At 57.6% G+C, this 12,983-nt stretch overlaps 1 protein-coding gene across 4 annotated transcripts; it reads right to left on the bottom strand.

The window, feature by feature from the left end:
* Positions 1-734: 734 nt before the first annotated feature.
* LOC135314373 (mucin-4-like) lies at positions 735-12,743 on the bottom strand. 4 transcript variants are annotated; one of them, XM_064457555.1, is made up of 13 exons: positions 12,532-12,742; positions 7,337-10,678; positions 6,659-6,709; positions 5,883-6,022; positions 5,428-5,592; positions 4,985-5,140; positions 4,356-4,486; positions 3,454-3,542; positions 2,829-3,008; positions 2,243-2,395; positions 1,906-2,025; positions 1,582-1,626; positions 735-1,434 (listed from the first exon to the last, which is right to left on the bottom strand). In XM_064457555.1, exons 1-13 carry the CDS (start codon positions 12,590-12,592, stop codon positions 1,418-1,420), a joined length of 4,650 nt encoding a protein of 1,549 aa, XP_064313625.1. In that variant the 5' UTR covers positions 12,593-12,742; the 3' UTR covers positions 735-1,417. The 4 variants fall into 4 exon arrangements, with proteins under 4 accessions (XP_064313625.1, XP_064313626.1, XP_064313627.1 ...); XM_064457556.1 differs by having other exon boundaries at positions 1,582-1,623; XM_064457557.1 differs by lacking the exon at positions 1,582-1,626 and having other exon boundaries at positions 12,532-12,743.
* Positions 12,744-12,983: the final 240 nt, after the last annotated feature.

Genomic DNA, 12,983 nt, shown 5'->3' with positions numbered 1-12,983 from the left:
ATGTTGGGTGGCCAAAGCAAGAGGATTTCACCTTCCCCTGAGGACCTGCAGAGGTAACCAAGATAGTCCCTGAGTGTGTCTGCGCCGGGGTATGCCTTAGTACAATGTAAATGGACCCGGCAGAGCTGCTGATAGCACATTCAGGTGACGCAATGCCATGACTGTAACCCGTTAGGAACAAAATAGAATAAACCAAAAATTATGGCATGCTGCTGAGTAGTAAGTTGCCCGCACCTCATGATGCCTGTGTGCCAGCCTTGCTTCCCTGTTGCTTAGTTCTCGAGTCCCTGCTTTCTGCTGATCCCATTCTCGGGGACAAAAAGAAGATGGATGTAGCTTTTTTGTTGCTCCATCCTCTCATTCCCCCTGCAAAGCGTCGAATCCCCCTCACTGCTCCCCCCAGTGGCTCAGATCGCACAGGCCGGGCTGTGGTCCCTGCAAGCACCCGACAGCCCTTTGTCCCTGCTGAGGGAAGATGCTGCACCCAAGGAGGTGGTTCAGACCCTGGCAGACCCCAGCTCCAGCCCTGCTGTCCCAGAGCCCAGCTCAGCCACAGCCCAGCTGCTCACATTCCCGGCACCAGCTCAGAGGGCAGCAGCATCCTGCAATGCCGCTGTCTCCAGCTGCCCCCATCACTGCCTCCTAACCCAGTTCGGGCGAGGACATGGCTGCCACAGGATCGGTGATGCTCAGACCCCTCAGAGGCTTTATTGAACAAACAAGATTTATGAAGGTTTTTGGTTTTTTTTTAAGAAAGGCAGATGCTTTATTATGCGTGAAAAGAATTTATTTTTCTCCCAACATTTCTGATCACAGGGTTGAATTTTGCTCTTGCACACCCAGCAAAGGCATCAAGCAAACTCTGGCTCGATCAGGAGAATTGCCCATTCTCCTGGGCACAGGGCCTGGGGACCACCTGAGGAGGGATGGTTGGGGGACAGAAGTCGGGACAAGACAGGGCCGGCTCACAGGGCAAGCCTCGTGCACTGCAGCACTTGGGGGCTTGGCCACAGTCGATGCACACAAGGTGAAAAAACCCATTCCCTGGGTGTCAGGGGGCCAACCTCACCCCATAGCGTGGGAGGAAGAGCAGAATGCATGTAGGACAGGGGGTGGTGGACATGGTGGGGTGTACCTGCCTGCCTTCCCACCAGCAAGGAAGTGCCCAAGGACACCCGCTCAGCTGCAGCTGGGGAAGGGCGACTAAAGCAACTGAATTCTTGGGATGTGTCTGGGTTAGAAAAATGAACTTGTGTCAATGAAGGCAACTGCAGGCACCAGCTGAGTGAGCTGGCCTGCGTGGTGGGCAGGGGTGATGTGATGGGTGCTGGGGGGAGTGAGGGGACACAGGAGATGAGCCAGACCAAAGGACTCGGAGGATCAGCTGTGGCCTGGTTTGCAAACGTGCAACCCCCAGTTACTTGTCCTCTCCATCTGCAAAGAAAAGAAACAAGATTTGCCTTTCCACCTTCTCCCTGGGGGCCTGGGGCGAGCTAGGAGCCCCGAGGGAATTTCCACACAGCGGCGGGGATGGGGCAGCAGGAACTAGCCAGTGGAGAGAAGACCCCTAAACCCACTCACCATTCTGCTCCTCCGAGTTGCTCTCTGCCTCCTCTGAGGAACCTGCTGGGGGTTGCAAGAAAACCCATATCAGCTCACACTGACAACTACGTTAGCTGCCATGTTCCTCTTCTGCCGGTGTTATCCCCAGACTATGCTGGTGGTTATGTGCTACGGGAGATGCCTATCCCCAACCCTGTGTAGCCCAGGGCATGGCACAACCTACACAGGAGCATCCCGTCTGCCCTGAGCTCTTGCTGTCTTAACCATGGCGTGGTTGGGATGTTCCCCCGAGCCCTGGGCACCAAGATGGCATCACCCAGTACACACAGGCTGCAAACCCACCTGTGCCAGGCAACCGGTATCCTTCACAGCCGATCTTTGGTCTCTTCTCACTGTAGTGGGCGCAGAGGCGGGCACTGCCCGCCTGGTTACAGCACCAGTCGTACAACTTCAGCTCCTGGTCTGGAGACAAAAATTAAAGTAAGGGGCTGAAGGGGAGAGGAGAGGGAGACGGGCTGCCTCTGGGCGGGAAGGGCGCTTGCCTTGGCTTTTGGCAGGTCCACGCTCCCACTGAGGGTAACAGCGTGTCAGGAAATAGGTTGGCATGGAGATTAAAACTATTTATAGGCTACAGTGATGACAGCCTCAGCCAGGAGATGCCAGGGCTGGCTCTGCTTACCACGGTAGGGGGATGCCTGCCTGGAGGGCCTCCAGTATCTCTCCTGCCGCCCCTCGATGAGCTGGCTGTGGCTGTCGTACAGGCAGCGGACACCGGCACCGTGCTGATTGGGGGAGGTGGAGTGCAGCATGGAGACACGGGCAGCCCACCAGCCTGCAACAGGGTGGCAGTGAGCCTTGGCACAGCTCCCCCCAGCCACCATCCCTGCCCCAGGGCGATGAGTGGGCCCAGGGTTAGCTCCTAGTTATCCATCACTCCCAGCACATCACCCATGGTGCTACAGGCAGTAAAGACTGATGGAGACCATCCATGTGGTCCCCCAAGGTGAGACCCCAGTGCTGGGGAGGGTCCATCCCTGCTGTCCCCATGCAGCTTAGACAGCTCTGTCCAGTCTAACAAGACAGAGACTGGTCAGCCCTCATTCCTCCCCATTTTCCCTGTCTCTGCAGAGAAGGGCAGCCCCCCACTCATTTTCCTTGACATCCCTTGCCCACCCAGCCAGGAGGGACCTCATCCACCCTTGCAGGGGAGATGTGGAGGGACAGCTTGGGGATGAGGAGGGTAGCGAAGCAGTATGTCCACTTGCCTCCCCGGCTGCTCCTGAAGCGCAGGTCCTGCTGCCCTTGCTGCAGGGAGCAGGGGCAGGCAGGCAGGCCCTGGCTCCACACACGCGGCTCCTGCTGCCGCCCTGTCCATGCCAGGCACTTCAGCCGGTAGTTGACCCTCACACGGCTCTCCAGCTTGTAAATCCACAGCCCACGGAGGTCTGAGCGGGGAGAGAAACCATGAGTTGTCACCTCCAGCCAAGGGAACCGCAGGGGCAGTTTTGGCTCAAGGAGAGAGGTGAGTGATGCTAATGTTGGAAGCTAAGCCCACACTGACCCCCAGCCATGGGACCCCACGCTTAACAGCCACCCAATGGCAGGGTAACAGAGGGAGAGGCTCTTGTCAAAGAAGAAAGCCTTGGGACAGAGCCATTGCAACAAAAAGGGTCCGTGGACACATCAAGGATGTTTCAGCTTCAGGGCATAGTTAGTACTCAGGGAAAGCATTTTATTTGTTTGGGGGGAAAACCTGGCCCTGGCTGAACTCAGTGAGAGCCTTGCCACACTGGCAGGAGGATTTTAACCCCTGGGAATGTCCCCCTCCCCTTGCAGCCCTTCCCCAACCCCAAGAGGCTGTGCAAACCCACTCCAGCTGTGCATCACTACCTGTGTTGTAGCCCCTGAACTGGTCAGGGCGATACTTAGCGGCTGGAGGTCTCTGAGTCAGGTCATCATTGTGATAAAAGCCATCCCCACTGCATGCAGAGGAAAGGGGAAAAATCAGAGGTTGCTCTTCCTGTCTGGGGTTATCCCAGCCCCAGCCCCAGCCTGCCCTTCAGCCACCCTGATCCTGAGCTGGCAGGACCCCACAGCACTGAAATCACAGCTCTGGGGACAGGAGGGCAAAGGCACCAGCTCCCCCAGTCCACTGCATCCTCTCTACAGGGTTGGTTAGTATTGGGTGCAAACACGCCTGCTGCATCATGGGCTGAACCTGCGAACAGATCAAGACCACCATGAGCAGCTTCCATGGTTTCCAGCATCTTGCAGGGCAATACAGAGCGGAAACCCATGAGCAGTCATGCACAGGCAAGCACACACACATACTTGTGCTGCCCACGCTTCCCATCCCAGCCAGATTTTCCTTACCCAGATTCAGCAAACGGGACAAGGCGTAATGTGAGGAGGCAGGAAGCAACTGCTCTAGCCCAGCGGCAGAAATCCCTTTGCTTGACTGGTGCAAAGTTCAGCAAACACCCCCTATTCCACAGCCCTTTCACCCAAACCGCCAGGATGCTGCGGCCCCGGGACCCCAGTGGGAGATGTTACAACAAGCACAGCCCAGCAAGTCAGCATGCTGCAGCATGATCCAGCCACTAACAGGGCAAATTCTGTTGTAAGACCCCCATGTTATGCTATATGGGTGTGCAGACCCCATCTGGGCTGCCCTCATCCTTGCAGGGCACTTCATGGGGCATGGGAGGGAAGGGTTAAATTAGCTGGAGAAAAGGGTGGGAAGCAGCCCAGTGCTTGAAGAAGGCAGGGGTAGTGTGCTGAGCCTGCTGTACCTGGTGTAGCCGATGAGCACGTTTGTGGCAGTGAGCCTGGTATAATCCCATTGCATGCCTCCCTCCTGGTACAGCATCAGGACATAGGACCTGAAGCCATCAGTGGTCAGGATGGCCTGGTATGTGATCGTCTGGAGAGAAGCATCGCAGACAGGTAAGAAAGTGAGCAAAGCTGTTGGCTTTAAAATTAGGGGTGTGGGTCAGTGCTTGCTGAGGAATGTCAGGGATGAGGTCCTGATGTGCAAGGCAAACACAGCCTAGGCTGGTTTGCATTTGCATGGAAAATATGATGCTTTTACTTTGATGCTGCTCCATGAGAAACCAAATTCACCCAATTTTATGCTCCTGAAGAACAGTGTTTCTGGTGCACAATAAACTTGCACCACATTAAAGAGAAAGATTTTATGGAGCAGAGGGAGTTCCACTAAAGATGTCCACAAAAAAAAACAAAACTGAAAACCACCAAAACATGGGCACAGACCAGTTCTTTTTGGCAAAAGACTTCAAGACTGACCTTTTTCACAAAAGTGGTTCTTATTTTCAGGCGCAGATAAGGCGGTTGCCCATTGGTCTTGGGTTTGGGTTTTTTTGACAACTCAACAAGCCCTTGAGTTCCATCAGCCCCTTACCCTCTGGGTGTCAGTCCATGCTGAGTAGGCAGGTGCCTTCTCCCAGGTGATCTTCAGGGTCCAGGCTGCAGAGTAGGAGGACCTCAGGTACCGCTGAATCTTTGCTTCCACGTCACGGACGAACGGAGGCTTGGCCGTGTTGAGGGTGGGGAACTCCTGTATGTTGGGTACACCCACGTCTGCATTAGTTCCCAGTAGGGCAAAGACAGGTCTAGATTGGGGTCGTGCATGGAGCACTGCAACTAAGGGTCTGGATGAGATTTGGATGGTTCAAGGGGTGCCTTCACCATAGGACCAACAGCTCTTAGATTTGGCCCAGAAAAGGGAAACACTGCTCATGGGCTCCATCAATTACACATCTCAAGGGGCACCTGCAGAATAGGTGACGAGTTTATCATAAAAAGCTGTTTCATGCAACCATGCACCCAGGTGGCTTCACTCACCTGGTAAAAGGTGGTGCCAACACCTCTGGAGAAGTCGGCGTTGTCCCAGAACACAGCAATCATGGGAACCTTCTCATGACCGTTAAAACCCCTGGGAGGAGGGTTGGGGTACGTGAAGATGCTGTTGTCCGAGGCTGGGAAAATTATTTGTCCATTGTCTGTAAACTGAGCAGAGGGATCCGTCCATCAGGTGAGGTCAGGACCAACTGGACCTCACATGGGTGTGGCAGCCCTCCCATCTCCAAGCCCACTTTAAGCAACACCCAAGGAAGTTCACCATCTGCCACTGCCAAAATGGCTACAAAGTCACCTCCTGCTGCAAACAGTCCCGGCAGCATCCCAACTGATTTACCCCCACAAGGGTCCCATCCTAGGCATCTGGCCTCTGGCACCTCCCCCACGTTTTTGGGGGACGGCCGCTTGCCCAACAACAAGTCAAGCCAAGGCAGACTCACATAGAGAGAGTCGCGCAGGGTTTTCCCAAACGGAAATCCAGTCTCAGGTTTGAAAAGTGGAGAATTAAAGTCCACCCTTCTTTCCACATACTCTTGATCATTTTCCTTTGCTCCGTACCTGTAGAGGGGCACAGCTGCAACTGGAAAAGAAAACAAAAATAAACCACCCCGAAAACACACTTACAGCAAAGCCTTGGTCTGTGCCAAAAATTCAAAGGGCTGAAATGATTTCGCTTCCAAAGGAACACAGCCTGGGCAGCAGTAGGATGGGGGACACTGCCAATAGCTGCCTGGGACACCCTGCATGTCACCTTCCCGTGCAGGAGCTTGCTCCCACCCCTTTCACATACACCGCTGCCTCAAACCCGCTGTGATGGCTTTTGCAGTCACTGTCCCCTCCTGCTCCAGCCCTGTTGGGGCACCACACTGAAGGACTGCCGTTGGGAGTGGAAAAACATTGTACAGGACTGTGGTAGGGGGACAGCAGGGAATAAAACACCCACAGCTCTTTGTAGAAATGTTTACAGCCTCCAGCTCCCTATTTATGTCTGTTAAATAAAACAAAGCATTTGGAGGGGATGGGTTTTCCAGCTGACAGGGCCATACTTGAAGGCAGGCTCAGGCTGCCAAAAATGCAAGCTCATGTGCAGGAGCGCCTCATGGTGCGTCTCCCCCAGGGGTCCTGGCCCCAAATAGCCCCTTCTGTCTCTGGGCACAGTCCGTCGGGAGGCCAGATGTGCTCCTCCTGCCTGGGCTGCTGCACGAGCATCACATACCTGCAGGGCCAGGCAGCAGGGTCCGGGTGGCCACTGGCCCTCCTGGCAGAGCTGGAAACACGGGGGACGATGCATGGGAGGTGACAGTGGCTGCTCCTGGTCTGGGGAGCGACTTCTGGCTCCCAGGGAGGGGGGCTGGTGGAGCCGGGCTGGCAACAGCTGGGCTGCAGGACACGGCTGGGCTCACAGTGGCTGGGGACAGCCTCTGGGCTCCCCCCTGGCCTGGGAAGGCTGTGGAGAGGCCCACCCCAACAGCAGCAGGGGCTCTGTTTGCCAGGCCAGTGGTCAGCTCACCACCCAAGAACGGCTGCAGGGTGGCAGGTGATGAGCCAGCAGTATGTTCTGGCCCCAGGATCTTTAGTCTGGGGCTGCCAGCAGCAATCTCAGTGGGAGGAAGGCCAGGGAGCCCTGGCCTTCCCCCAGGGAGGGAGCGAGCAGGAGTCTCCATGGCTGCCTCGGCTCCAGTCACACCAGGAAGGAGCCGAGTCATGTCCCCTCTCCCTGCCATCACACTGGGGAGCATGGCACTTGGTTCCACTGGAATGGGGCTGTCAGCATCCCTGGAGGGGACCCCGGGGCTTCCCGGCTGGTGAGGTGCCAGGAGTAGGGCAGGCCCCCTCAGCACAGCAGCCCCCAGCGCTCCCCTTTCCCCTGCAGAGGACCCCGCTGCCAACTCACGTGCTGAAAGCAGAGTGGAAAGCCCAGGAGCGACGGACCCCCTCTCTGCAGTGTTTTCTCTCTGTGGAGCAGAAGGCAGCGCCGGGGCAGTGTTGGGGTACACAGGGGCACGGGGGGATGCTTCTCCCAAAGGCACTGGCATTCCTGAGGCCACCTCATCTTCAAGAGACCATGTCTGAGTGGCTCCAGCATCTCCTGTCAGCCCACCCAGTGCCCCTGGTACCAGGGGTCTGCTCCCACTCTGGGTGCCAGGGGCAGAGTGGGGGTCCCCATTGGGTGCCAGCCCCGAGTTCAGTCCATGCCCAGGAAGAGCCAGTGAGGCAGCTGTGCTATCGGAGACACTGCTGCCATCTGGAGCCACAGGGACCAGGGGCTGCGTCTCCTGGGGGGAGGGGAGGGCAGACGGTGCCAGTGCTCCCGATGCAATCTGTACAATGGCTCCTGCGCCCTCTCCCAGGCTGGCACCAGGGGAAGGTCCCCTGTTCGATGAGGCTCCTTCAGGCAGCTCCACCACATTGACTTGGCTCAGTTTTGCATTAGAAAGTCCAAGATCAGCACCACTCTGGACACCAGGGACAGACATGGGGTGTTCCTCCAGGCCAGCAGCCTCCAAGCCTGTGCTCAAGCCACCACCAGCTCCACCAGCTCCAGGAATGCCTGCTCCATTGGTGGCCTCACCAACCATCCCAGGTGATGAAGACTCCTCTGTAGATGCAGAGGAAGATGCAGAGTGCAGGATGGTTCCCATTTCTCCATCAGGGGCTCCTGAACCAGCTGGTCCCCCTCTGGCAGGGGCCTGGGACTGCCCCGGGGAACCCCTGTCACCAGCCATTTCACCTGCCCCTTCTGCTGCAGCAGGAGGGACGCCTGGCCCAGCACCCAGGGAGGGCTGCAGAGCTCCAGGAGCACTACCCGTTCCTCCAAGGGCAATCTGGCTGGCTGGGTCCAAAACAGAGGATGCAGCAACCACACCACTGGGAGAGGCAGTACTAGATGGGAACCCTGCTCTGGGTAGCTGATCCATCCCAGCTGCCATCCCGCTGCCTGCAGCAGAGCTCAAGGATGGTTCTAACCCAGTCTCACTGACTGCTTCTCCCAGCGCCCGCTGTGCCGCACCAGCTCCAAGTCCCTCTTCTCCTGGCAGCTTCAAGTTTGTGTCGAGCTGGTCCCCAAGGACAGATGATGGGAGTCCTGCTGGTCCGTAAGGTGCTGAGCTGGGGGCATCCCATACTGAGTTCAAGCCAGTGCCTGCTCCTTTGTCTCCAGGGAGATCTGCTCCTTGGGGACCACCAGCTGCTGTCCCCCATGGCTGCAACCCACCAAGGGATGGAGGCACTGGTGCTCCCTGGGCAGCACTGAGGTCAGGGCTCGCTGGTGTCTCTGCCACAGACATGGGGAAGGCTGCATCCCCCGGGGACAGGTAAGCAGCAGCCCCAGGAGTGCTGGGGGATTCACTGGGCAAGTCCCTTGGTGCTTCAGCCCCTGAGAGGTCAGGCTCCAGCCCAGCACTTCCAGGATGTGCAGGGCCAGGCAGGGACACTTGTTCCAGTGATGGGGCTGCTCCTACTCCTGCCCCATCCCCAAAAGCTGATGGAGGGGACAGTTCAGCATTCACCAAAGCCCCAGTTCCTTCTGCTGGCAGCTCTCCAGTGTTAGCAGGCTCCTGCTGAGTGCTGATGCTTGAAGGACTCATGTCACTCTTAGTATCTGCATAAGGACTGCCATCCCCTGGACCTCCTGCCTGTGCCCTCTCCCCTGCACCCTCAGCCCCCTGAGCCAGGACCCCAGCATGAGGCCATATCAGTCCATCAGGTACAAAAGATGCTGGGCTGGGGGCATCTGAAGCTGAATGCAATCCAGTGCTGGGTCCATCAGCTCCCTGGGGAGCACCATCTGCTGTCCCCCATGGCTGCAACCCTCTGAGGGATGGAAACACGGGTGGTCCTGTGGCAGCACCAAGGTCAGGGCTCGCTGGTGTCTCTGCCCCATCATCAGCTGCAGGCAGGGTGCCAGCCCCCAGGGGTGGGTAACCAGCCCCTGGAGTGCTGGGGGTGCCTGTGGGGGACAGCAGGGCAGTAGAAAGCAGCTGTGGCTGTTCTCCAGTGGGGCTCTGCCATGGGGCAGACTGCAGGGATGGCTCCGCCAGACCCACAGCCCCCACATTCCCTGCAAGCATTGTGGTGGCTGGGGCTGGGGGATTCATGTCATTCTGTGCACCAGTGGGAACCTTTGGGGCCAGCAGCGAGGTGGCTGTGCCCACTGTCACTGTGGGTGTCTCACTGGCTGTATGCAATGCAGCTGAACCAGGACTGTCCGATGTCACGTCAGGAGCTCCCTGCCCATTCCCACCACCGGCCAGCACCAGTGAAGCAGCTGGGCTCAGTGCAGCCTGGCCAGGGAGAATGGGGTTCTTCCCTGGATTTCCCACTGCTCCTGACACCATTGTGCTCTCCAGAGGCAGGCGGAACGAGGCAGCTGTACTGAATGCACCGTTTACTGCATCTCCTGCATCCCTGGGCACTGAAGGTGAGGGACTTTCCTCAGCAGCTGGGGCCATTTCTCCCACTGGCTCTGGGGTGATGCCTACAGCCCAGCTCATGGCCCCATCCTGCTGGGTTGTGAGCAGTGCCGCGGCACCAGGGCTGGGGCTTGAGGAGTTGGCACTGGCTTTGCTTTGGATATCCGCAGCCAGGGTTACGCCTGCCTCGACTGCTCCCATGGCTGTGGTCAGCCCTTGGTTTGGCAGCACGGTGACACCAGCGCCCATGGGGCTGCCAGTAGTTGGCTGTGCCCCCCAGACGGCTGCTGGTGCAGGAGTGGTGGGGAGGGGCATAGCACCCATGGTGGAGTCTAGATCTTCTGCTCCTCTGGTCACAGCCATGAGAACATCCTCCTTCATGTCTGCCAAGAGAGGGGTGGTCCCCAGGGGCACATCGAGAGCAGCCCCTGTTACATCATGCTCAACTTCTGGGGTGACAGTGGGGTGCTGTGCAGAGATGGCGGCAGTGGTCATGGCTGCAGTGGGAGCAGCTGAACCCCTCTCGTTACCCTGAGTTGCATTAAGAGGCTGGGTCACATTCATCAAAGTTGGTACTGTAGAGCCATATTCGCTCGTCACTGTCACAAAAGTGTCTGGCTCAGCCCCAGGAGGGAAGAATGGGCTTGCCTGGCTCCCTGCAAGGATGCTCTCAGCTATCTCAGCATCGGCCGCCGGAGTGCTTGTCTCTGCAGTGCCCATCACCAGGGCATGGGGCCCCTCACTCTCTGCCATGATGGGAGAAGCTGTCCCCACAGCAAATGGCCCCTCAGTAGTGACAGGGACGGCGGCAGCAGCCCTGAGCCCTGCAGAGAAGCACAAAGTGGAGTGTTACGCTGGGTGCTGGAGCCAGCAGCCTGACAGGCTCAGCCATGCTTCCCCATCAGCTTAGAATCAGGATGCTCCCACCCCTTCTTAAACCCTACAGCCTCCTCCTGCAGCTTTACAAGGTTCTAGCTGAAGTGCCAAGGCTAAGCTGCCTTGGGCACAGCACTGAACAGCAGCTTTTGCATCCCCAGCATCAGCAGCTGCCAGCTGAGACAAGACACAGCTCATCACAGGTCAGGGAGAGATGCTGGTGCAAGCACAGAGGCAAAGGCAGCTGCTGTAACCCAGCCCAGTTACACTGGGGATGGTACTGCCTGGCCACTAGGAAGACCTGGGGCCCAGTAAGTCTAGTTCATAGCCCCATGGGTGTCTGTGGAGCTCTGCTGCCCGAGGACAGCTCTCAGCCCTCTTTGCCTCACTGCAGGAACAGCCCTGAGTGCAATCCCTTCTGCAGAGCCTGGGGGGGTTCTTGCATTTTTTCACCTTCTGGGTGTCTGAGGGACATTTACATACACTTTACACAAAGCCCTTAGGCAGATAGGATAGCCAGGCCTCTAACCTGCTGCAGTTAAAGCAGGTTCATTAAACCTCTCCCAGGGTGGGAATCTGCCTGCTCCTGCCCCCATCCTGCTTGCCCCTAGCTGGGTGCAGGCACCAGGGGGTCCCTGCCCATGTAGGGAATATTCACAGGCTCCCAGGACCAAGGCTTACAGCTCCCTCCTCTGCTGCCAAAATCCTGCCCCACATCCAGGAGCTCACTAAAAGGAGAAGCAGCCACCACCCCACATCCCAGGCATTTCTCCCAGCACCCACTGGCACCCATGGGTGATGTTTCTCCCAGTCTTATATTTAGGACAGGGATGCGGGCTCTGGGGAGACCAAGCTGCCACTGCCATTGGCTCCAGGAGGAGCTGGGTGGATCTGCTGACGCTTGGCTTTAGGCAGCTGCAATTAGGGGAGACAAAGGGCACCCCAAGGGCAAGACCCATCAGGGTTTCACTGCAGCCCAACAGCCCGAGCCTGTTCCCCACCCTGGTGCTCCAGTTCATCAGGTTCCCCCTGCCAGACAGCCAGATCCCCCTGCAGCGGAGGTGCCTGCAACCACACCGCAGTCTCAGCTTGCGGACAGCTTGTGCCAGAGTCATTAATGAACATTATCTCCTATGCCAGACCAGTCCTCAAGGGGTCCATCCTCCTACAGCCCCCTGTTCCCCCTCACAGCAGGCTGCTTCCTTGTCATCTTCTGCCGCCAAAATCAGCTCTTTGCACCATGACCCCCTCAGCCAGAGGACCTCAACTGCTTCCCTCCCCATATCAGGGAAAACAAAGCGCTTCAGTCAAGTCCCCCCAGGTTAGTTTGGCACACTCCACCCCAGTAAATCCATGTTTTATCTTAATTCTTCCACGCGGAACAGGAAACACCATCTACCCCACACCACCCATTCATGGGAAGCTTGTTGAAGAGGGGCCCCAACATGGAACACGAGCATTTGCTCTTCTCCAGGATGTGGGAGGGATGGGAGCATCCCTAGAGTCCTGTGCTGCTGGCTGGCTTCCCTTGGCTCCCTTGCTGGAGGGGTACGCAGCTGCACACAGGCTTCTGGGCTGGGCTTTTGCCTTTCCCATGGGTCCACGCCTGCAACGAGCCCCTCAGGGTGATGCCTGACCCCTAAAACAATTTTCTAGCTCTTTGGCTGCAATGTGTTGCAAGGACTGGCTGTAAGAGGAGTTTCCAGTGCAGCCAGGAGGGAAAAGCATCCCACGAGCATACCTGCTCTGCCCTGCAAGGGCTCGGGTAGCACATGTGCTAGCAGAAAAATATGGAACGTACCGTACAGAATCCATACGCAGCACCCCACGAAGGTGGAAAGTGTCCATCCCCTTGTCCCCATGCCTCAGGCCTCCACACAGGCAGAGCACTGGGAAGCCCAAAGGGAGACAAAAGCAGAGAGGAGCAGCTCCGTCTGTCCGTCTGTCTGTCCCTGCCTGCCTGCCTTCCTGCCTCTCCTATACAGCTGGAGTCCTGCAGGTGCAATCCTGCTCCTGCTCCCTCCTATTTATAGGGACGGCAGAAGGAGGCAGGTTGCAGCCACCGCCCCTCCCGCCACTGGTGCTTTCCCTCCAACATCCCTGTCACCATTCCCTTCCTGCCAAGCCCTCCTCTTTCCAAGGCTGGACGCCCTGTTCAGGTGGGTCATGGTTTGGGGTGTTACCCAAAGGCCACCCTGCAGGGACCTTGTCCCCCCAGGGACCTGGGCACAGCCCAGTGCAGCTCCCTGGGCC

The sequence above is a fragment of the Phalacrocorax carbo genome, chromosome 7 (genome assembly GCF_963921805.1).
Source record: "Phalacrocorax carbo chromosome 7, bPhaCar2.1, whole genome shotgun sequence".
Lineage (NCBI taxonomy): Eukaryota > Metazoa > Chordata > Aves > Suliformes > Phalacrocoracidae > Phalacrocorax > Phalacrocorax carbo.
Note: the sequence above shows the minus strand (reverse complement) of the source record. Positions and strands in the feature narration are given on the sequence as shown.

Coding starts and splice junctions, on each gene's coding strand:
- LOC135314373 (XM_064457555.1), bottom strand. CDS start 12,592: ATGGGGACAAGGGGATGGACACTTTCCACCTTCGTGGGGTGCTGCGTA. Junction 4,487..4,984: donor CATGGACTGACACCCAGAGG/GTAAGGGGCTGA, acceptor GCTTCTCTCCAG/ACGATCACATACCAGGCCAT. Junction 1,627..1,905: donor ATACCGGTTGCCTGGCACAG/GTGGGTTTGCAG, acceptor TGCAACCCCCAG/CAGGTTCCTCAGAGGAGGCA.